The sequence below is a fragment of the Neodiprion fabricii genome, chromosome 1 (genome assembly GCF_021155785.1).
Source record: "Neodiprion fabricii isolate iyNeoFabr1 chromosome 1, iyNeoFabr1.1, whole genome shotgun sequence".
Lineage (NCBI taxonomy): Eukaryota > Metazoa > Arthropoda > Insecta > Hymenoptera > Diprionidae > Neodiprion > Neodiprion fabricii.
Genome location: NC_060239.1, coordinates 22,963,617 through 22,988,856, shown reverse-complemented (window position 1 = coordinate 22,988,856; position 25,240 = coordinate 22,963,617). Strand labels below are relative to the sequence as shown.

General features: G+C 40.0%; 1 protein-coding gene across 2 annotated transcripts in view; it reads right to left on the bottom strand.

Moving 5' to 3' along the window:
• LOC124187766 (protein vein) overlaps positions 1-25,240 on the bottom strand; it is a 259,802-nt gene that overhangs the window by 80,976 nt on the left and 153,586 nt on the right. For both annotated transcript variants that reach the window (XM_046579889.1, XM_046579888.1), the window contains exon 3: positions 7,425-7,558. In XM_046579889.1, the coding sequence (XP_046435845.1) occupies positions 7,425-7,558 (134 nt within the window). The remainder of the gene's footprint in view (positions 1-7,424; positions 7,559-25,240) is intronic.

The following is a 25,240-nucleotide window of genomic DNA, read 5'->3' as shown; positions in this document are numbered from 1 at the left end:
GGGTGGAATTTAAAATTTTGGCAAGCGAGCATCTGGATATCTCCAAGTCGAGAGAGGGATCCTGAAAAATATCAGAATATAGGTAAAATGAAAATATTTATTACCGGTTCAATGACACCTCGCTATTGTGCATGCAGCGATTTAATGCCGACCCCCAAACAGGCCGACATGGTTCCTAAGAGTCGATACACTTTCCTATCAGTTCACCGTGACAACAAAGGCTTGAACACATGGCACGTTTGTCATTTTTTTCCATTAAAAACGTATCATTTTCCGCTCGATAGGAAAATGCCATCCCGAGTTTTATTTCGTTAGATAAAATGCAGGATACTTGAAAATAAACGACTGAATAAATAAAATGTGCATCGGACTTTGTCGACGGAACCGTTAGAAGTAAATCGTTTTTATCTTCTTTTTGTTACAAGTATTGCGTTTCAGGTTTTTGCCTGGTTTTAGATTTTAAAAACTGACTTTAGATGACTGATGATAAGTTAAGAATGAATCAGTCACGTTTGTATGTACACTGAAATCAAATGTTGTGGATTGAAGCGGTTTTGTTTTTTCAGCAGAACACTGTGGCAAAAAAAAATAAAAAATTTGATACTTGTTATACATGCTCTGACTATTTTGAGAATTTCGTTACCATTTTTTGGTGATTAATTTTCTTTTTCACTATCCTAGCCCATTAGTGAAATTGATCTTCTCGACTGTACAATGTTGACTTTTTGGTTGGCGACATTTTCCGACGTGCTTGGATTGAACCTTCTTTTGAACCGACTAAATTGCAGGAGCAAAGATATTTCCCGGGTGTCGGACCTCTTTAAAATTTCATGTGTACCGAAGAAGTTTAGAGCGTCACTGATGTGTCCCCTCGAGACACTGGCAAGGAAAGTATCCGAGGTATATTTCACTGATTTTTTCAGTTGTAATACGTTTTAGTAAGTGAAAAAAATACAAAGCACGTATTTTTACATGCCCGCTGGGTCATTAAACGGGTAGAAGCCACCCCTAAAGTTTACCCTCAACAATCAACGGATGCAATCCCTAAGGGTAAGTTTTTACCCCTCAAACCGTTGAATTAGCACCTGTAAAAATGCGTTACAATGTCTTTTGACACACTACAGCAAATCACAGAATTAAGAAATTCCACGAAGAACACTTTTTCGGGTACTTGTCGACTAATATCGAGGCCAATTTTTTTCAACCTTCGTGCAATCTCTGTACATTTAACTAATTTATCAAACTAACCTGTCGCACCATTTGTCTCAAGATCAAGTGATTCGAATAACAAAAATTGCATCTATTTGTATCGGGGCGGGATTGAAATTCCAAATTTGAAAAGTTCAGAAAGCGGTGAATTTCGAATGTTTTGGCGGCGAAGCTTAAAGTAAAGAAATCAAGCTTTGATGACACATCATAGTCTGAAATGGTCCAAAACCGTGGGAAAACCCCAAAAAGACAAAATGCCGAGAGGGCATAACTCCGACTAGTCAAAGTTCCGAAAGTCCTGAAATGAAGAAATTCAAAAATCCGATACTTCCAAATTCCGAAGGTTCGAAGATGTCCAGCTTTTTGAATTTCTGGCTTGGCAAAATTTCACTACTTTTATCCTTCTCTGCTTTAGATTTTCGATATTCTTATGTTCCGGATCCTGCTCATTCTGATTTTCAATCTATCTGATTTTTTGCACCCACACGCCGTGCGACTATAATTTAATTTTCGGAATCTTACTCTATCAAAACTTGAATTTTTCCGAATCCCGCGGTTGGAAACTTTAGCCGTCAAGTATCCGACCATTCGAAACTTTGTTAATTCGTAACAGTTCGATTTCTTTACTTCAAGTTTCGCCACCAAATAGTTCGGTATTACGTGATTTCGGAACTTTTAAAATTCGTAACTTCAACCCCGCCCCTTTGTATCGTCAGTCTATCCCCCTTAAAACCCGGGAATCGCTTTGTTCGGTTCGATCAAAGATCGCGTCGCAAGCTCTGTGAGGATCTAGGCGCTTGGCAGTCGTCCCTGGAACGAGTTACGTTCACTTCCGTCTTGCCGCAGTCCGCCTCCTCCTCCTCCGCATCTATACGCGTAACTAGGTGTATATGCTCTCCTCTCCTCTCTTCCGTTCTCCTCTCATCTCATCTAATCTCATCTCATCTCATCTCATCTCATCTCATCTGCACTGCGGTGGAGTGTGGACTCGTATCATACGTCTGCGTCCCGTGGCGCGTGGCTAGTTTGTCTGGCGATGAAGGGAGTGGTGTGCGCCGGCATGCGCGTCGCAAGTAGTACGACCAATGCATACTCAGACAAGGGACCCTAGCCATGTTTGTTTAGCTAACAGCCAGGGCGCCGTCTCGCCGTCTTTCTCTCCCTCTTAGCTTCATCTCCCTTCCCTCTTCTTCTTCTCTCCATGTGCGCTACTTGATGTTTTAACTCTCGCCAGCGATGTATACATTTCTGTATCGGTCCTCTCGCATATGGGGCATTCTCGCCCGATTCCGCCCACCTCGGAGATTCAAAACTCATCCTTTTTATGCTCGGTCAAAAAGTCGATGCCTTTGACCCGCGCCCCGTTCTCTTTCATCGAAATTTTAGACGCGTAAATTCGTTGCGTTCGTGCGGGTTTAATTTGAAAATCTTTCCAATGGCTGAAATTTTTTACGCAGCTTTTCGCTCCAGTGTGTGTCATAGAAACAAGCAACTACTTTATGATTGTAAATCGAAATGATCTTTCATCACGATTAACGAAAATTTGATCTACTGAGAATATTAGAAGTCGCAAATGGCTATAATATCTGTACCTACTTTTGCATTGCAGGTAATGTTTTGCCAAACTTTGTCATTATTAACAAACCTTCTTTGGTAATATTCAGTGCTACTGTTGCGATGTTGCAGACGTTAAACTGTTCCTAACTTCTGAGCTGAGCAGATGTCGACTGAAGTTTTGCGACCTTTTCAAAGTATTATAACTTTCAATACTCGATTCCGTGTAATTTCCCCCATTCGAATCCAGCGAGCGGTGCAACGATTAATCTTTTCTGTCGAGTCTTCTTTCGTTAAGTAATGATTTCAACAATACCATCAAAGAACTAATGAATATTGTCAAAATCGGCAATAACCCCATTATCAACATAATTATATATTTACTCAGTAAACGCTAGATGTCGTCAATAAATTTTCAAAAATAATGCAATTTTTCTCTAACCAGAAGCTAACGGTCTCTACGTTTGAGTGGAAACGTAATGAATTATCTTTTGAACCACAGCTGGTTAATATTCAAAATGTTTTACTAGAATCTGCTCCGTTTTATTGACGTCCACTATCATTGGCGCGAATGAAATTGCTCGAAATTTCTCAAACTATTTTCTCCCGCCTCTTTTCCAAATTTTTGTTTCAGACCGTAGGATCCGTTGATCTTCAATATAAGCACAAGAACAACGCAGTAAGAATATAACGGCTGACAACAAGAATCACTGGCAACAATTACAAGTATTCGAAAATAAATTTGAAAAATGATTCCAGGAATAAGTAGAGAGAATCAAAGAGGTAGGGAGGTAGGGTACGAGTCCGTAATACTCTCCGTCCTACAGTACCTACTCTGCGATCACTCGACCTCGGTACCCAAGTCGCTTCAACATCAGGTTATTGTCCTCATTTCAGCATGGAATAATTAATGATCTTGGGCGGGGTTTGCGGTTAGACCTCAGGACGTCTCGGAGCGGATATCCGGCTAGGTTGAGGGTATTTGAGCGGACGTTAGCAGCGTCAGGACTTTCTGTGATCTGGTAGAAATTGTTCCTTGGAGAGACGGAGGCAGGTGGTCGTGTACCACGTACACGCTCATTGTCACTTCTTGTCTTGACACGCGCGAAAACCCTCCGAGTAGCGTCAGAAGCCTGTCAGCAGATCCCTTGGGAGCACGGGAAGCCTTGACGTCACCACCCGCCACAGTCCTAATTATTTCCCTTTGTCGGACCTCCTATTCGCAGGACGTTAGGTGACAGCCGACCGCAGACTCCGTTTGACTCAGTCCACGCCGATGCCCCGATATCACCGCCCGTCTACGTGATGTTGCATATTATGCGCAACGGGACACGTTGGTACGTAGCTGCCATTGACGGGGAAATTAATCACCCTGCCACTGCAGCGATTCGCGTCACCAGACTGCCGACGAGTTAGGATTACAGTTACAGTCTTTCCCTATCACGCCACGTAATGCGGTATTCTTGAGGGTCAAGATCGAGGTTCTGCGTAAAGTCGACGATCGGACTGTTGGGACCGCTTTGCCAGCCCAAATACTCCAACAAACTTGATCCAGATCCTCGCGATCTTTTTTTGGAGGGTTTCAAGTGATCGTAGTATAGTTTTCTGAATGTATTTCTGGGCGGGGGGTAAGAAATCAGAAAAAACCGAAAATCTGAATGGCCAGAATTCCGAATTTAATAAACTCGAATAACAAATATGAGAGAACAGATGCTGTCAGAAATTTTAAGTCCCGAATGGTGCCCAATAAAAATCTGCACTTTACCTAAAATCTATTTAGTATTAATATTTATAAAGTTATATAGTATAATTATAAAGTTTCATATTCTCAAATTTCCAAATATTATAAAAATAAAAGTTAGAACTTAATCATCTAGAAACGGCGGAAAACAGATATCCAGAATGTAGAAGGGTCATTATTCAGAATCGTACAATTCGGGAAGATCGGTATTTCGAGAGTAACCGTATAGATGGCTTACTACCGGAATTTCCCATCCTGAGTCTTTCCAACTAATATGTTTTAACTTGTAAAATGTTTTATACACAGAATCAAAAAAATTCTGCAATATTTTTATCTCATTAAAAGATTGAATACGACTTTTGATAAAATAAACTTATATTTCTTGGCTTCTAATATGATATGAGTTATTGACTCTTCTGATATATTGCGATTCTTCATTCTGACGATTCTGATATACTGCAATTCGATATTCCGAGCATTCTATGAGATTACAACTCGGAGTTCTAACAGTTCTGATTCTTGATCCTTCGCATTTATGAATTCGAATAGATGAAAATTTTACTTTATGATCCATCTGAAAGTTATTTATTTGTGTTTGCGAGCAATCGCATTTGCCTCGTTCTGCTAACGGACCTTCGGAATTTTCACCAATTGTGCATTCTAAATACTATAACTTCAAATTTCGACACTTTTATATTCTATTTCCATTATTTCTGGCTTAATGAAGATTCACCACTTTGTTCTTTCGTGATTGTGAGTTTTCGATTTATTTGTGTTCGAAATTCTGACCATTCAGATGTTTGGTTTTTCTAATCTTTTACCCCCACCCGTATTTCTTCAGTGGTTCTGATTTTTTTGTTAGAAACAAGAGTCCACATTCAATGTAATACACTTATCTTGCACTCGTTCGAAGACATCGTGTTTCAACACTTCATTCCAACGACAAGAGCCAAGATCACTGTTATATTCGACGAGTTCCGCAAGGGTTGTTGCGGAAACAAGGACGGTGCATTAGCTAATCAAGTAATCACCGATTTTAGGTCCTTTTTATTTTGGAACTGGTTGCGACAGATGTAATAAGGAATAATTGTGACAAGCCAGTCGTTTGTTAGATGTGGAAAAGGTCCTCCGAGGCGATGGTGAGGTCCTGCCGCTTCGGCTTCTAGCTAAAGAATTGATCGCACTGAAAGTGTAACATATATGCCTTGACAGTCCTGCAAAGGTGCAGCAGGATTACAAATGTTTCCACTTTACGTGGAGCACCTGCTGATATATTTTCTCACAAACTTCTCCAGTTCGTAGAAACATAAGCAGCTGGTCTCTGCAATTATAGTGACATCCACGGGATTCGGGAACGGTGTTTGACTACATATCAATATTAACCGATGCGTTTATACGTATATGTATAGGTATGTGTTCTGATTTTAGGCATTTATAAATCGACAATCAATTGTTCAATTCGATTAGGGTTCTTTCGATTCAAAATCATGGATGCCGAGTTCCATTTGCTCGGTATTTTTATTGGGATCAATTATTAGGAAGCTTTGCAATGAAAAAAGAAATCAGGTAAATGGAGCTCCGTCTACAATCTTTTAATCAGAATGAATTGCAATCAAATTAAATGATTCTTTGTCGAGACATAAATTTCTAAAATTCACAACATTTTTCAACGTGTATACTCGTATTTACCCTCTAAAGGGCTTTCACGTCGAATGAAATATTCAAGAATAGCTAAATCGCACGGAATCGCACGTGGAAAGAGTTTAAAAAAAGTCAAAAGCTCAGCCAGCAATTAAGAATCACCGCGGAAAGTTTGAAAACGCAGAATAAAAAAATAAAACTTATCGGACTTACACGCGTGACGGTAATCGCTAGAGCGGATATTATTGTATTAAGAATTTCGTCGATTGCGTTAATCGTCGATTCTCACGGAAATCTTTTTACACTTTCTACACGGAAAAAAGTCCTGTCCATATTAAATAAATACAATCGCGCGTGTAAATCCGGCAGGTTTTATTTCTTCCGTGAAGCAAGTGACAAAAAAATTAGCGGTGCGATAAAATCTATCGGTAATTATCCGCAAAAATGTACGAGCCCGTATGAATTTCACAGGTTATTATTAAATTAGCCCACCGGATGAGAGCTTGTTGACCACAATGTGGGATAGTCGATTTTCATCATTCGCCGGTGTGGCGGTTGAAAATAAAAGGAAAGGGAAAGAAGAAAAAAAAAAACCAAAAAAAAAATCACCGTGGTCAATGAACGTCAGCGTCAGGTGGCTGCAGTGGAAATCGCGCTACTCGCTTCACTCGACGAGCCCGAGGTGAAAAATGAGCGTAAAGAAGGCAAAAGCTCATTTTGGCGGGCGGTGACTTTGGCGTCGTGTTGTTGCAGAGGTTGATTGAGGTTCCGTCGCGTCTGGGAATCGTAAAACCAAGACTCGGATATGTTGGGGTTGCGATACGAGGCTTGCGTGTCGGGGACACACGGACGGACTTTTGGAAACACGTGGCAGCCGTTTAAACATTGCGTCACGGTAAGGACGAAGGAGGCGATGTTTACGTCTCGAAGTTCATCAGCAGGCTTTTGGAATCTAATATTATAACAGCGTAGGACAGCGAGGCGATTGTTCGGTATTTAGAAGCCGAGGTGTATTGTAGCCTCGTTGAATCACGTCGAAGCGCGTCTGCTCGACGTCTATTTAAGGACGCGGGCATTCGCACGTTTGATCGAGACACTCGATTAGATCGGTGAAAGTGAAATCGATCCGTCAGTCCCGGAGAAGACAAAACTCCTGCAGGACACCGAGGGTCGATGCGGGAAATGAAATTACTCGGAAAGAATATATCAGCTCAAGGGGCAGATTTACTGCCGGGGGGGTTCAAGGCTTTTTATACGAAGGGTTCCTGTCGTTACTCACTAGTTTCTGGAGCGTGTGTGACTAGAAGTTTGGCGGCCAGGGCGGCTCGATGTCCAGCGGTGCTTTCCGCCACGCATTCGTAACGTCCGCTGTCCTCTGCTTTCGCAGAGGCAATCACCACTTTCGATCTCCGCCTGGAAACAGTAACCAGAAAGAGAACAAGCTTCAGTATCATTTCTGTACAATATTGCAGCCTGTGTGAGGTGCGGATAAGTGAGAAATGCGGCGACAGTCCAGTCAAACTGGGTCTGAATTAAAAATATTCGGGAGGTGGCTGCGTTTTTGTGTGTAATGCTTATCGGTCCTTAGGAATTGTGATCTGAAGTCGTTTTTGAAATTTATATGTAGAAACTCGTGACCTCAATTTCTCAGATAATGGGACGATTTTGTCGAATTTAGGTAATTGTTTGAAGAAAAAAACTTCATTGTAGCTACAATAACTTAACCTCAATTCGACGAAATCGTTCCGTTATTGTTTTTGAAATTTGACATTTTTGCGTTTTCCTCAAAAACAGCTATCGATAGATGAAGAGTAACTTGACCATCGTGTAGAGCGCAAAATTATACGTCGAATTATGTCATCGTGTGTCGAAAACGGAGTCGGTTTAACAAATTCAGAAAAAAGAAATTCTTCTTATCGACGGCATCTGGGCAATTTTTGTGAAATAATTTTTTTCCTGAAGGTCGAAAATCCCTTTACAGAAAAATGCAGCCACCTCCCGAATATTTCTAATTCAGACCTATACTTTTACTGGACTACAAGGAGCGACATACGATCAGGTCCTACACGAGAGTATGGAATAATGATGGCAATAATTTTTACGGTGTTGTAGATCAAGTAATGTCGGAACAAATTTTATTTTTTATTTTTTATCTAAGCCACCGAAAAAATTACCATCATCGTCCTAAGAAGGTCGAGAATTCTTTTCTACATGGACGATTAGTACCCTGAGCACGTGATCTATTGGACTAAGACCTAGCATGTGACTTAACCACTAGGATCTAACAATGTTCTATGGATATCGTCCCTCGTTACTATTCCAATTGTATGCTATTTTTTTCGAGCCGATATTTCAGAAATCGTTTGAACCTTTTGACACTCGATTGATTTGTAATTCGGATATGCTGACTTGAATTTAGGCCTCATTTACACCCTGCAGATCCGCACAGTTCAGTTTTGACTGAATAGAGCCTCGAAGTTCTTAAAAATTTTAGGTCGAAAGTGAACCTCGAATCTGCGGAAGTTGAGAAAAGAAAACCATAAGGATTAATTAACGTCCAAATCATGAATATTGCAACTGAAGCTTTCGAGGGTCAAATGAGTCCCGATTTTGGTTCTCATTACAACCTCGAACATCGGTAGCAGGACTTATGCGCAGTTTTGAGATTCGCACGAGGTCTTTTTCACTAAGGATTTAACTACCTAAGAAGGTCTCATGTGAGCCTGGAGAATCTCGAAATTTTCTTGAGATCCGAATTAGGTCCAACATTTCGTCACGGGTTACGTATATTTTGTAAAACGGGGACCTGCGTACATTTCACGGACACATTGTATGTATAGCGTGCATATTAATTACTATAGCTTAATTTCAAGCTGTTTTGGAATTTTGTTAGATAATTGTTATGAATTTTTGCAGCGAATAATCCATGCTTCAAATTTCGTAATTGCAAAAAATATCAAGAGAGTCAAAAATTTGTTATCCTCTGGAAAGTAGGAAATTGATGGCTGAAGTTTAGAACGTCGTTATTTTCTGTGATATTATGTGTTGTTTTCTATTAAAAGCTCTGATAATTGATAATCTCATTAAAAGTCGAAATATGCAGTACTGAGACAAGTTTCAATTTTCTTGGTCAGTTACTGCAGGAGAGCTTCCAAAAAAAAAATAACTCACGTCGATACGTCGTTACAAACGTTGTTGTATTGATAAGAAAAAGTTGAAACGCTATCGTTTATTACGACGTATACAAAAGCAAACTGTGAACATTTTCGATTGGCTCATTGTGCGGGATTCTTCGTCACTCGGTAGATGTTTGTTCGTACGGAACCGAAACATGATTTAAACAGAAGCTGTCTCTATTTCCGGGTTTGCTTTCAATTTTGTTCGCCAGCACTCCAGCCAATCGAAGAGTTTAAGTTTGATTGCGATATCATCTCAGATCACGGCCGCTTGGTTTAATTGATAACGGAATTTTATCGTCATTCTGATATGACAAGTTCTTTACAGAAATAATTAAAACGTGACCGAATCGCCGTTTCCCCGAAGAACGAAGAACTTTTTAAATTGTTAAATGAGGAAAAGCTCGACGCGCCGGCTTAAAACAGCGTAATTCGGAATGAAAAATAACCTTATGAATTAATGCTTTGGCGACTTTTTCCTCTCCCCACCCTCGTTTAGTTGTTGCCATGTTTTTCTCGCCATGAATCAACTCCCCGTCTTACACGTGGCACATTTCGTTGTTGCTTTTTCGTCACAAGTACGATATGCATGGATTTCTCATGCCAGCGCACATCTCACGCTGCAGGAATACGTCAATTTCGTGCACCAATACGCGATGTCGAGAAACAAGATTTACCAAGTTCGAGAAGCTGCCACCTCGAAATCCGTACGTAAGTTGGAGATTCTAGACGTCGGACCTAGTCGATAGAAATGCCAGGAAATTCCGATTTGCGCAATCTCGAAATGCGTCAAGTTGGTGCACCATACTTACTTGGCACATCCGTGGTATCATCAACGATATTCTTCAAGGATTTCAACATCCGATAATAATTACACCAATGTGGAGCAGCATGGAAAAACTGTTAGTGTATAACTTGACCTTATCGATGAGAATCGAAACTATTTCTCTTCTCCATGTAGCTCGGCCATCGCAAAGTAACAGTCCGAAGGACAAGAAAAGTAGCAAAAGTGAACGAACAATGCGACTGAAAAACCCTATAAACCACTTGGTACGGAGTTAAAATTGACCTGGTAGGTGAAAACAGTTCGTGAAGATGATGATATAAATCGAAGATATAATTCGCAATTTTAGTATCATCGAGCCGAGAAGCGTATTAAAAATATATAACCAGTCCGCATCTTATTCCGTCCACGGTCAGTATCGTTCGAGCGAATAATTTTAGCAGAGAAGTTGAACGCGGGTTGATTGAACTCGATATTTCACAACTATATAGTCATGGGCGCCTACTGATATAAATATTTTTTTTACTTGAAAACAATGACGTACCTTTACAACCGTTCAGTGTAAAGATTTTCTGTGAGAATCAAGAAGCAGATGGGTCGATGATCCTGAATCTTTTGAAATAATGATAATAATAACAATAGCAACGATACTGCCAAGAAAAACAATAAAAATACAGTTTTGGTAAAAGTAGCTGCTCGGTCATATTTATCAAATTTAAATCTCAGTCATTCAGCTTTTTGTGTTACGATTAGTGTTTAGCCGTGAACTCCTTTCTTTATTTTAAGACAACAATTGATCTCAACCCAAATCCGTTGATTTTTCTTTTCCTTGGTAACCAAATCCGTTAACGACTGGAATAGAACAGACTAAACAGAACAAGTCATTCGCTATCTAATCACTTCCCGTTTTCTTCTCTTCTATCCATCCGTCGCATCTCGTTTCCCGTTGAAAGAACGCGAGCTTTTCTTTTGCTGGAAAATATCAAATTCGTCGCGATTTTTGACCACCTAAATTTTCAACTCAAAAGGAGCGGATGCAAAGTCCTGCGGCGAAATGCTGCCGCGGAGTGGCTTAAAGAGGAAATAGCGAGACACGAGGCTGAGGGAACGGGTTCAAAACCCTAAACTACTCGAGTTGAAGTGGCGTTATATAATTCATAACATAAATTCCCCACCGAGCATCTATTCAGCTCATACGATGGACCCGTCGGACCGGATGACCTTTACAAGTTGACCGCTTTTCCTCCCGCCCCGTGAAAAAAGACAGTCTTATAAAGCTTTCAAAAGCTCAAAGACTTTCATCAATTATTTATCAACCTCGAGTGAATTGCAGACCACTGTACGCGCGCCTCTCTGTATTAGGTACATTCTATTACTTGTCATAATTTTTTTTCTCTTGGCGAAAGTTCTTTTCCCAAAGAACTTCCGCTCCTGTACTCTACCTCCTTTTTCACTTCGACTAGTGAATCTTTCTACTAGATAAATTTTTGCGATAACACATGGGCAGGACTAACATTTATCTGTAAACAATCCGAGCCAGAATTTGATATTTCACCAATTTTTACCGGATTTCTTACTCTTATCGTTTTGGAAAAACACATCGTTGAAACTCTTTACTTTATCTAGATTGATTATCGAGCAGTTTTTCGTGTATTTTTCATGGTTCTTGAGGATCCACTCAAAACGTATTACATAGTAGAAAAAAATCACACTTTTCTTCATCAAAAACAACTTGCATCATATTCTTTTCCCTAATAAGAATACGATAAATATTCTAATGTAATAATGAATCTGTCCGAAGTTAAAAAACTGATCATTATATTTCTCACAAGCCGTAATGTCTGAAACTTGCAGGGTTGTTGCCTTCTTTTAAATAGTATAAGATATGAAAACATCATGAAAATAAAAAATTTGGCGTTGGATCTTTTACAATTATTTGATAGATCTGCCAGTATTCAATTATTCTTGTGAATAACGTGTGAAAAATTTGTTCAACCGATGATTGTTCAAGTAACCGGATGACGTAAAAACGCTAGTTTGAATTGTGTGACCATTTTTAGAGCCTTACGCAGCTGCACGTTGTTTTTACACTCATAGATGGATAGATCGAAGTCTCAGATCCTATTTGATGAGTGATCAGGTGCAGGTTTACCGACGCCACTCGGTCCACGTATTTTTTTCATCTTTTTCAAACAACGATTTCATGTCGCCTATATGCTATAAAAGTTTTACGTCCAGTTTTCATTTTTCGTTGTGATGTTGGTTCAACGCGTTGACGTCGCGTTTTCAAACTTTACTGCCTATATAGTTAGACCAGCAAAAACTGTTTCGCTGAATGAAACATGTGAAATGATCATCGTTTAACGCGTACATCACCGAAGAAATTCTCCCGTAAAATTACGCGTACGAAGTACCTAATTTTCCTCAGATATAGTTGGCCAGTTGTGAAGAAAACGTATTTTTCTTATTACCTCTCAATTGGACTAAAGCCAGGGAAGTATAGATCTATACATTTATAGCTTCATTAATCGATATTGAGACATTAATTTTTTCATTACAGCTATAAAATTCTACAGGCTTACATTTTTCCGTCAATTCAATTTTCTTCAATATAGAGAATATTAGAGCAGGTATTTCTTGTACAGTTGCATTACAAAAATAAAAATATCACACATTTTAGCAGCCTTGACTCGGTACGAAAAACCCTTCAATTTGGTATGAAAAAATACTTTGATAATTCAATTCGTTCTCATACCTTTCACGAATTATTCGCTGAAAACTGAACAAGTTAAAAACTATCAGTTTTCCAAGCTGCGCGTAAATTATTTGGCATTGAAAGGTGAAAATTAAATTTGCTCTCTAGCTTCGTTACACTTTTTGCGTGAGAATCAAGCTTCGTGAAATATGTACCTTCAAGACCTCCTCCCCACACACACAAGACGCACACTGGCGATGGTTCGGATTTTTATGCGCGTAGTATTGTGTGCTCAAGGAGGCTTGAAACACGCAGCCCGCCCTTTCGTTCAGGCCTTAGGGGGTGTGAAACTTCAATCGAATACAATAAAGTTCAGGATCGATTGTCAATAGGGTGAGGCGTCGTAACCGTGCGGTTTAGGTTTCGCAGTTTTATAGAGCCGATTGCGTGCACGGGGAAAAGTATTCCGAATGCGTAACCAAAATTGGACTACGATATATGCCATAACTTCCATTTAGCATGACGGCTATAAATGTGACGCGAGTTGTTCTCACGCGATATTGATTCCGTTGATTTTCGTTATTTGAGGTCAAGAAATTCGACAAAGGTAATTGGTATCTTTTTCGAAAAACCTTTGCCAATTATTTCGAAGTCGAAACTTGCTCTGGATGGAAAAATTGAAACGTTACACCCAAGTTGCGTTTGTTACGGGATGCGGGGAGGCACATCCGAGGACTTTATTTGCCGTGGCGAGAAGGGAGGAGTGAAAATTTGCGAAGGGATATTCGGAAGTTTGACGCCGCGATTCGGGGGTGAAAAAAGCCTCGAATTTCAACTGATTTATACGTACAATTTTCATCGCGGTTTTGCCGCCTGGTTTGTTGTCAAATTTTCCGGCGGACCGACGGTCTGCAATATCGTTATTTATCGTTGGGTTGATATTGCCAAAGTCTCGCAGTTAGTCGCGCCGGCATATAAAGAAGGAAACGTGGCGGAGCTGGTGAAAAGGAGGGAACCTAATCGGAGGTTTTCTCGATTCCTCTGCGCGTGGTCTTTTCCCGTATAACCTCGTCGACTTGAGAAACGTAAAAAGATGAAAAGGAGACGGAAAGGAGGAAAGGAGCGACGGCATCAACGAAGTGGAATATTATAAATAGAGCCCGCACCGTCAGAGGAGTGGCGGCAGTCTAGACGGAGTGTCGATTTTTGCCACCGCACCAAATTAGAAACTACCGCGTCTCTTCAACTGGGACCGTGTTCTTCTTTCCCGCGCACATGCAAGATTCTTTAAAGAGTAAAGCGGAGGGACAGATCAAGTTCACGAACCCAACGCATTCCGCGACAACTGCCGGAGAGGGAAGAAGAAAATTGAGAGCAAGAAAGAGAGAAGGAAAGAGAGCTTCTTTTTCACTGGGTGTGGGTATCATCAGCTGGAGTCAAGCTTGGTCTCGAGGCCAAGGAAAAGGAAAAGGAAAAGGTAACGGATAAATGAGAGAAAAAAGGAGACTTGAAGGGTTTCGAGCAGACGCGGCGAGCCGTTGTCTCAAGAGCCGCATAGATCGATGATACGTCGTTGCGACGTTTAGGATCACGAGAACGGGAATCCGGCCGGGAATAAGAGGGTGCGAGGAAACAGAAGGAATAACAGAACTCTCCTCGACCGCGATCCGATCCTAGTAAGGAAGCCGATGTGTGTCGATGAAATTAATTTTTCCCCTCCGCAGGAATATATCCCGAGGGGATTTTTCGTCCGCGCCAAATTCCGTCAAGGAGAAACGCCAGCAGCGACATTGTCAGGAGGAACAGGCTTTTCAATCCCCATGGAAATTCCGGTTCGGTGGATATCATTTTGGAATTCGACAGCGACTGAAAGAAGAAGCCGGAAACTATGATAAGGAAAATTATTTTTCAGCATAATTGCAGTCCGTGCAGTAAAATTCCGTCCAGCTTTCAAGCCCGCCGTTATACTTGGATATCCAATTTTTACTACGTACATCCAAGGATTTTTATCCAAGAACGAAATCTCTGAACAAGAATTCAACTCTTCGCGGATCCGAAGAAGCAGGCCGATTTCACTTTTTTCTCTATTTTTGATCATTCTTCCGACGATCATAACCGAAACTCTCTATTCTAAAAAACTTGGAAGTTCCAAGAAATTTCTCTTTGAGATTCGACGAAATTTTCTGTCGGCAATAAACAGCGTATAAAAAATTACTTCGAAGAGTTAACTCGGTTATGTTGAATGCCAATTGGTGATACAGCGATGGAAATTCTGCTGCAACCAGTGCGGCACTGTCACAGTATTGAACGCGGTGATTTTCATCAAGGTAGTCTCAACGGCTGGATCGCAAGAAACTAAATTGCGATTGAAGAAAGCTCCGCAGAGACGTGGGGTAAAAAATTCCCAAGACGCGGAGACGGTGTCAAGAGACTAACGAAAGCTTCGCTACTCACTAAAATCTGACGATGTCTCTCGCATATCCGAAAAGAAAGTGAATCACTGAAGAAGAATAAAATGAAATACAAGAATATTACACAATGTAAGCGCCAGACGCTGTTAGTGTCTCGTATTTTTTCTTTTTCTATTGTTCTTCTTTCTTGTCATTTCTTCAGATAGTTTTTTTTTATCTTCTATTTTCTGTCTGTTTCTTCCAACGGCAATTTCTCGATTCATCGTAGTATAATATAAACCTGGCGAGTTTTCTAGGCGTCAAAAACGTCGCTGATCTAACGTTTTGAGTAGGTAAAGAAATGTGGTCTCAAGAGTCGTGTGATATTCGATAAGCTGCGGTTTATTTCAGTTTTCAGTCTGCGGAACCAATCACTTGAGGAATAGAGAGAACCGGATTTCTTAAATTTTTTGTAGCCAGTTTCGTAATTACGCGTCGTCGGACCAAATATTCGTGTATAGATTGTTAAAAATGTTTGAGCATTTTCGACTCAAATTCATTGAAAAATCTGCACGAATTTAAAACGACACAAATAAATTTTGTTTTAATGCTACGTTAATTGATGCAAATTTTACACAAATCCACGTGAGATCGAAATCGTGTAAAAAAATTCTCTGGTTGTGTATAAGACTTTCACTCAATTTTTATTAGTTTCAAAATTTCGATACATCTTGGAGTTCCGGATATCATTTATCGATTTTAACAATTCAATTCAAGTGGTTCATAGAATTTTTCTCACGCGAGATTTGAATTTAAGAAAACCATGTTAGTCATATTTTACTGTCACATAGTTTCGAATGAAATTTTTTTAAATGGTACGTAAAATTAAAACTTTTTTGATCTGCTAAAATTTAAAAACCTTAGAACTTTCGACTACTCCATCTAACCCTTTTTGTTACATCGATGAATTAAATAAGGTAAATATCGTTCAAATCATTATTTATTTCTTCGATGCCAGTTGAAACATTAAACCGAGACTTTGTAAAGTTTCAATTTTACGTAGGATAATTCTACATAGCCAATTGCAGTGATCATTGGAGCTGATTGTCAGAGAGCTTCTCAGAATTACCCAAAGGGTCACAGTGACGGTTCTCGAATCTGACACTTGATATCGAAGCCTCGGATGTTACGGGATTAACGTGATATCAAATTACCTGCATCGATGCCACATCAAATGGCCGGCGTCACTTGGCCATCGGAATTTCACTCGACGCTTTCATATATGCGTTCAGTAATTCAATTCAGTCGCAATTATGCATGATTAAAGTACGCAAGCTTCCACGCGTGCCACTATGGAGAAGTGAAACCGGAGTTTACGCAGACACAAAAATAACAAAAAAATAAAAAAAACATAAACAACAAAAAATTAACAAAAGAAAAAAGAAATCAATTCGCGGAATCGTCATATTGTCGTTGAAAATATTTTTCGCTCCTGTTTTGCGGCTCTGCGTTCCCGGAATAGTATCAATTATCAAAAGCTCATTGACCAGTCGGGAAATGGATTCTTAATGGCAACTTCGACTGCACGAAGAACTGGAGTCCGAACGATTTATCTTGTAATGGAAACAACGGATGAATTCGAGTGGTGAGAGAGATAGAGAGAGAGAGAGAAAGGGACGAAGGGGGAGGAGAGAAAGTGAAAAGGACCACGAAGGGAGGAGACGAGGAAACTAGACGGGAAAGAAGAAAGTCTCTCTTTCCCCTTCTGTTTTTCTTCAATTCGGTCTCGTCGTTAATGGTTTTCTTTTGGGTTAGCCTCGCCGTGTTAATGCCTTTGCCGGTTGAATGGTGAGGAGGGGGGTTTCTTCTCGTTCTCCTTCTCCTCCTTCTTGACTGCGTCTCTCACGAAATACTTCTGCGCGATCCTAAGTGAAACCCATTATCCGTAAGATTCCAAAGATCGAGGGGAAGGCATCAGCTTGTAGGTAGGCACCTACGCGTAACGTATAGACAAATGCCCGAAAGTAGCAAAAATATTCTTCGCCGACAAGCGTTTTCGTTGAAACTAACAAATGTCTGCGGCATGGACAGTCTTGTCTTGGGGGTTCAAGTGGTGACTTTTTCTTTTTCGAAAAACTACGCGTGATTCGGCTGTTCGTGAAGATTATCCGATGGACAGAAATTTCTACGTCAATTTTAATATCAGTAAAACAAAAATTTGCAAAATCAAGATCGAATACCTGTTATATAAGTTGTTTAGGTCTGAGCTTGAAATATAAGGTGAAAGCTTTCGGAACGAGGTACAAAATACCGTGCTGGATATTTCAATAAAGCTGTAGTAAAAGCGTAAGATTGAAACTACTGTGACAAGAAAGCAAACAGTTGAATGTTCCGATGCTTCCGAGTGAAAGAGGCACTTTGAAAAAGGAAAGAGTTACGCGTTCTGTAACTTGAAAAACATTGTAAACGGTTTCTCACCATTTTCAACCTTCTGATGCAGACTGTCTCAATGAATCTTCAAGCATAAAACACTAGAAGAAGTGTATTTCGAAATTCTCGTGACGTTGCAGCGATGCAACGTCATTAATGTTCGCCTTCGGGAAGTACGATGCTTGGAATAATGGACGAAAAGCGAAAGCACGAACGTATTTTTCGCCGTGTCGTTGAAGGAATTAACGCGGGGTGTACATGACGCACGGATTACCGCAGTGAAACGCGATTTGGAAATGTGTAGGTACGTGACAAGAAAAGGAGGATTTGCGACCACTGCTGCAACTGAAATTAGTTTTCAACTTCGTTAGAGGATTCATATTCCGGCGAGGCGAATGTATACGACCGACGTTGAGAACCGTTGGGGTTACAAAATTAGACGTCGCATTTGGTGAGCCAGCGTGAAGCTGGCGAAGAGAGAAGAGAGGCTTCCACGCACCCGTCGCACATCCAACCAAGTGTCTAGTCTTGCTCTGATAACTATTGCACTGAACCTACTTGACGTAATCGCAGACGGCAACGGCAACGATAACGAAACGACCTCAATGACACTCTCAAGTGTATCCACGTCACCGTCGGAGGAAATTGATCCCTCCTTCTTAATTACTACGTTCTATAATCCATCATCACTCTTTCATCTATTATCGCTGTCGAAATACGTACGAAAACGAGCACTTGACTGAATTTTAATCATTAAAAGTTATTACTCACCGAACGGTCAGTTATTGATCAAGTTGATTTTAGCCAACGTCTCAGAGAGTTAACTTTACATGAATTCAAAGCTTTTCAACAGCAACACACTTTGGAAATAGCAAGTTCCCAAGTACGTTATACGTCGAATAAATTTCCGAGCTTGATTCGTGAATGTTGCAGTTTACACCAACAGCGAAAATACAATTTCAACTCAGAAGAAAATGAAAGCTTGTTTTATCCGAGATTTATTTGATACCAACCTGGCACTGAAAATACTACAAAGTATACATACTGAGTGCCAAACAGGTGCCAGATGAAACCCGGAGGGATTTTGACGGCTTGAGTCACCAAAAGTGATTGCAGTGAGTCGTATTCTGGGTTGATTCATGAAAACAGCAAGCTTACATGTCATCTTTTTTATGCCAGGGTGAAAGAACTCTCTAAACAAATTGATCGGAGAAATCAATTCCAAAATCACTATCATCGTGATATCTTACAGAAGAGTAAATTTTTTCAACATGGGAATCGGTGGTCGACTTGCGGATCTGTAAGTCCATCGCGTTCCACACCGTATTCGAAGAAAAGGGGCTAACGCTACGGGGTGAAAGGGCTAACGACCTGGAGCCATGCTATTCGTGAATTTGAGAAACATAGAAGTCGAGGTAGCCGAGTGTCCAGCTCGATGCTAATGGTTTGCAAGGTTGCGTTGGATTTGGACATGGATTCGACGTGGGCCAACGAGTTTCCGATGACTTTTCTTACGTTTGAAAAAACAAAGAAGAAGAAGAAGAAGAAGAAGAAGAAGAAGATATAGAAGTCGAAGGAAACTCGGGTAACCTGGTTAGTCAGCTCGTTAATTTGAACGTTGACTTTGAACACGTTTGCTTCTACACCGCATCGCATAATATATAGTTTTGGCCTTGTAACGCGAGTTCAGATTTTGTCTCGATTGTAATAACTAGCGAGAAAAGAAGAGTAGAGAAAGAAGAATCATCTGAACACCTGCGGGAGCTTGTAACTTCGCTTTGAGATTGTATCGCTACACAGGATAAACGGTTAAAAAAGTGGATGAGTTTTGAGAATTCGTAACTCGACAACCAATTATTCAATTTGATTGGGGTTTGTCATATTCAAAGGTATGCAGATCGAACTTCGTTTTTACGGTTTTTTTTTTACGTTGAAACCAATTAATAGGAAGCATTATTAGTGAGAATAAAACCTACTGACGGCTCAACCGATTTATTCCAGATTTGGAGACAGTATTCTTTGCACCTCATCCTCTTTGCCAGGGTTACGTTTTTTTTTTTAATCACCATCTTTGTGGCAGTTAAATTAACAAATTGTGAATTTTTTCACGAAGAATCTCATTTCAAGTTCAAGGGGATGAGGTGACACTATCACGAAGGGGCAAATGCCGGAAGATGTTATTTAAATAATCACATTTTCAACCATTACAAAAGTGTATAATGCTTATTGCTCTTGAAAAGTCATACGAAAATAATTCGATTGCCTTAAACCTTGTAATCCTTACAATTGTCATGAAAATTGTGCATACAAATCACGCAACATAACCTCACTTTTCAACTTCAGAATTGAATATCCCTTCCGAAGATCAAGTGTCTTAATGTTTTCGTACAAAACTTGAAATCCCGAGTCTTGTTTTTCGGCGATATCTGCGTTTCAGAAAAAACGCATTCGTTACCGATAACACAAATCTTATACCGAGAGTAGTTCTGCCAGTAAATCCACTGTAAAAATCAGAATTTCAATTTTTTCTCGTTGCATTATTTGGTCAATGACTTGGTCTGAAGTTTTGCATGCGAAAAAAAATAATCGTCAGTTTTGATAGATGCGAATTTTATTGCGTCCGGCAAATACGAGCAACGTAGACACGAAATGACTCTGATCCTAGCTTGGCACAATCGCTCAGATCGCAGTTCATGTTCCACCAGATAAATTTCGGGGTTTATATAAATTTCGCGGTACTGGCCCCCAGTGACCGATGTTCCATCGCAGCCGCCGGGGTTGTGGTTTGTCCTTCCACCGCGCAATTCAGTCAGTTATAAATAAGAAAAATCGTATAACTCGAATTTATCATGTCTCGCCTGTTCCTTTTCATCTCTGTAATATTGAGACGCGTATATAGGTATAAAATACATAATAAAGTACCAGCGACAGAAGCTTGACAAGGGATAATTGAAACTCCACATGTTGTATATTGCGCACCGGTTAACTCATTCAGCTAGCTTGTTCTACGAGGAATAAAAAAGAAGAAATTATCGACACGATGCTATCCTCTCCTTCCTATATTTCTGTAATTCTGCGTATAATAATGGGAATCCAAATAAAATCGCCAATTGATTAACGACGTCTAGACAGCGACCGGTGCAATGATTGTGACTTCGCTGGTTCCCCAAAGTTTCTTTTTTTTTTGTTTGATTCATCATGCGACGGACAGAATTATTCCAAGCCTGAGAAAAGCACCCGGTTCAGTTAGCGCCGCGTGGAGCTTTCGCGAGGTAGCGCTTTTTCGACACCGCCGCTCTTCCACCGGCTGGTCGAACGACCCTCGGGGATCGGGTTCCAAGCCAGAGGAGGGAACCAAGGAAGACCCTATTGCTTTTTGGCACCGGTGATCAGCCGGAAATAGCAGCTTAAGGCGTGTCCTGAATGGCAGGAGAGATGCGCAAACGTGCACTGCCAACTCCATGACAGTTTTAAATCCTACGGGAGTGTCCCGTCATTCCGTATCTTTCTCCTTCCATATCTTTCCCTCCACCTTGATCAAACGGGTATAAATCGCGAATCTGATTACTGACTGCACGATACGTTCGGTGTTCGAGCGTCTTCAAATAATTCCTACAATTGTATAACGATCTCCGTTTTCACTTCAACTAACGCGACGTGTTTTCATCCGCAGCTTCCAGTCTGTTCGATCAGTTGGATGCTGATTTCCTATAAACGATCTTGCGATGAGAGTAAGTAAAATCGTACAATAAGTTGGCTCAGGCAACAAAGCTTAGCTCGAGTCTTCAAGAGACAGATAAGAAAAGAAGACGACGCGGGGCGAAGAGAAAAGAAAAAGGAAAATCGACGAGCAGAAGAGCATTCAAGTCGTGAAGTTATATTATAAGATCGAGAGGAGAGCTTTCACGTGACCTCGATACACTGCAGGTATAGTAGTTGAAAGCTCTGCAGCTGGCGAACCTCAGGGGATTTATAAATAGTATGACCCATCAATGGCGTGGCTTGCACCATTCAAAGTGGGAGCGAAAAGCCTCGAAGTGATGCGGTTAATGCTTTCAGGTTAGCTCAAGTGAGCGCAGTAATTCGTGATTAGTTAATGACAAAAATACAGTAAAATTAAATTTAAAAACTGATGACAATTTTGTCCGCATTTACGTGTTGTAGTTACGATGTAAATAGCTTTAAAGTTTATTATTCCCTACTCAACTATAGTGTCAACTTTTTTGACCTGAAAAGCGGGATAAAAGTGGCATATTATTCCCTCTTAACTTTGTTCCCTCATCTGTGGGGCAAAAGTAGCACTTTTCTCTAACCTCCAACTTTATTCCCTTGTGACATAATGTACAATTTTTTTTCTCACAGTTGATTAAAGTAGTGACTGATAATTGTAGTCATCTAGGAAAATTGTAAGATTTATAACACCTTATCACCTCTCGTTGTTGGACACGGTGTGAGAAGCGAATATCATTCGTCATTAAGTATTACAGATTCGCAAATATTCCGCTTGACATCTTTAATTGTTTGGAAAAAATTGTCTAGAAATTGTCAGTATATTGTTTGCATACGACTACAACTCAACTAGTGAACTTCTTTCTGCATATTTTTTATGTTTTTATATGAATCCAAACTGCTTATTTTACAGTTTTCACTACACCGAATATACGTGGCACCTAAATTTTGTGATCCGTATAAACTCATTTTCACCATCGGAGAATGAGAATGACTGATTTTAAATGATTCACCGTCAGAAGCTTACCGGACTTTTCACAACGAAATTCAAAACCGGTTAATTAATCGGTAGGACGAAAGTGGCAAACGATGCTAGACACCTGAGCTCTGGAAAATGAGCCGATGTAGTTTTTCAACTTATTTATAGACACGCGGAGTTTCGTAGATTGTTCAGAAGTACCGACCTCCCTGTTGGCAATCAATCACCGCTGCTCGACGTCTTGGGTTTGATTATTATATTAGAGCTCGTAGGTTAGCCGTCACGACAGGCCTCCAGGCATTACAACAGGTTGTCAGCAACGGGGTTCGCAGACCCAAAGAAGTTACTTACACAATCCGATGGTGCGTGGGCGAATTTTGGAAGACTTGCTAACTTCGGGTCAAAGTTCACCGCTCGATTCCATAGCCAGAAACGAGAAGACTTTTACAGAGGGAGGGAGAGAGAAGGAGAGAGAGAGTCTTCCTATTCGCACCGGAATCATTTCTTATCATAGTTATAGTTATTATACGTTCCTCAACTGTTTTCATTTTTATCGCAATCGAAAAATATTATAGTTACGATTATAAACTGAGAATGAGTTCTGTGCCTGGAAGTAGATGATCTAGTATGTGTGATTTTTGCTCTTTCGATCTAGGTCATTTGCACAGTATTTTCTCGTAACTGTTGCGATCGTTTGATATTGCTGCAATAATAAATTCAAGTCAAGGCCTCATTCAACTGAAAATATTTAGTGAACTCTTGTAAACTGATCGTAAATAGCGACTGGCGGTACTACACTTTCTTGTAATTCCAAGAAGATGTCAACCGATATTGGAACGATATCAGTTTCACCAGAACAGAGCATTCTGGTAACTGTGACAAAATAAAATTTGTCTCAGTACGCGCTTCGGAATTGTAGCCAGAGATAATCCCGGGCTAAGTCAAGCACCGAATATGGTCCTGCCCATAATTAAGTGCCTTCAACTGTCACGTCAGAGAAATATGTGCAATCCTTACCCTCTGCGTTGGGGTGAGATGTCGTACTCCAGGGAATCTCTGAGTTGTTAATTAAGAGTTGGGTGCGACGATTTTCTCTTCAGACGGGTGACGGTATTCAAGTCTGAGATTTTTGGAATTCCTCCGGGAGGAAATTCTCTCTTCGAGATAGATTGCAGAGCTTCGTTGGGATATTCAATTGAAACACAGAACTAATTGGTTATTAACGTGCGATTTACATGTTTTGACGAAGCATGTGACGTACGGAACGATCAAAGATTCATGATTCTAAACGTTGTAAACAACAATCTTGCAATTTAGCACACGATCCATTTCGAATTCCTTTGCGCTCTTTCTAGCAATTAATCATTGACACCGGTTTTCTTCACTTGCGCTCGATAAAATTCACGGATACTTGAATTAATTTTCGATTATTAAGGTAATCTGTAATCGCATCAATATTCAATTGCGATTTCCATAACTCCACATTGCAATAAATTTTTTTTCAGAAAAACAAACGTATGCATTATTTGTTCGAAAATATGTTTAAATCGCGTAACATTAAGCATTCGAATTTTTTAGTATTGAACTCTGTGATTTACAATCCTGATTGTTACAATTGCCCAGATTAGTTTTCAGTTGATTCAATTGTACAATACTTTCTCAAAGTTAGTTGTTTCTTTATATTTGTCATTTTCACCGAGAAAAAAGGCTTGGATTCTAAGTTAACCTAACCTAAAAACTTTAATAGAATTTTTCGAGAAATTAGACTCAATATTCGAACCACGCGACGAAAGATTGTTAAAAGTTCGGGGCGGTGTTGAAGTTCCGAGTTTGAAAAGTTCCGAAAGTGCCTAATTCCAAATTATTTGGTGGCAAAACTTGAAGTAAAGAAATCAATCTTTTACGAAACAGGAAAGTTTCTAATCGTCGGAAACCCGACGGCTCAAAGTTCCGAAATAGAAGATTCCGAAAATTCAAGTTACGATGGAACAAAGTTCCGAAAAGTAAAGTTCCGGTAGAGTAAAATTTCAAAAGTTAAATTATACTCACACAGCGTAGTTTACTCAACGAGTGGGTGTAAGAAATCAGAAAAATCGAAAATCAGAATGACCAGGATTCCGAACGTAAATATATCGAAAATGAAAAACAGAGAGATCAAAGTGGTGAAATTTCACCAGGCCAGAAATTTACGGAACTCAAAATCTTCGATTATTCGGAATTTCGATGTTTCAGATTTTTAAATTTTCTCATTTTCGCACTTTCGGAACTTTTGATTTCTTTACTTTAAGTTTTGCCACCAAAGAAATTCGTAACTTTCGAAATTCGGAAATCCAAGTCCACCCAAAAAGTTTTGGAGCGTTTTAACAACATTTTAGTCTTTACCTAAAATCAATTATCGCGCGTTTATCGATACCCGTGGGCGGAGTAAAAACTCCCGAAAATTTCAGAGCCGAGGAAAGCTGAAAGGTGACGAGAAAGAGTGGAAAATTGAAAAGTTTCGAGGTGATGAGTTGGATTCGAGTTAGTAACTATGCGTTAAGTATAATGCAGAAACTCTAAACTCTTTGAAGAAGCATCATTCTTACGATTGGCTGTTCACCGGGAGTCTGAATTTTGCCACCGCGCCCTAGATTTTATTTTTGGTTACAATCTAGACCGCGTTTACTTTTTCACTCATGTTTTGACGGAACCGCGTCGATATTTCTTTTTTTCCCTACTGTTTTTTTCCCACGTTTTCTTTTTCGCGATAATTCTTTACCAAAAACAAAACAATAATCAATGAAAGGAATAGAATAAATAATAATAACGTAACAAAATATCCCACTCCACTGTAATATAATAAGCCTTGAGATTAATCGTTGTTAGAGAGTTTTTTCGAACAACAAATAAATACCCTATTACCGGCGTTTATT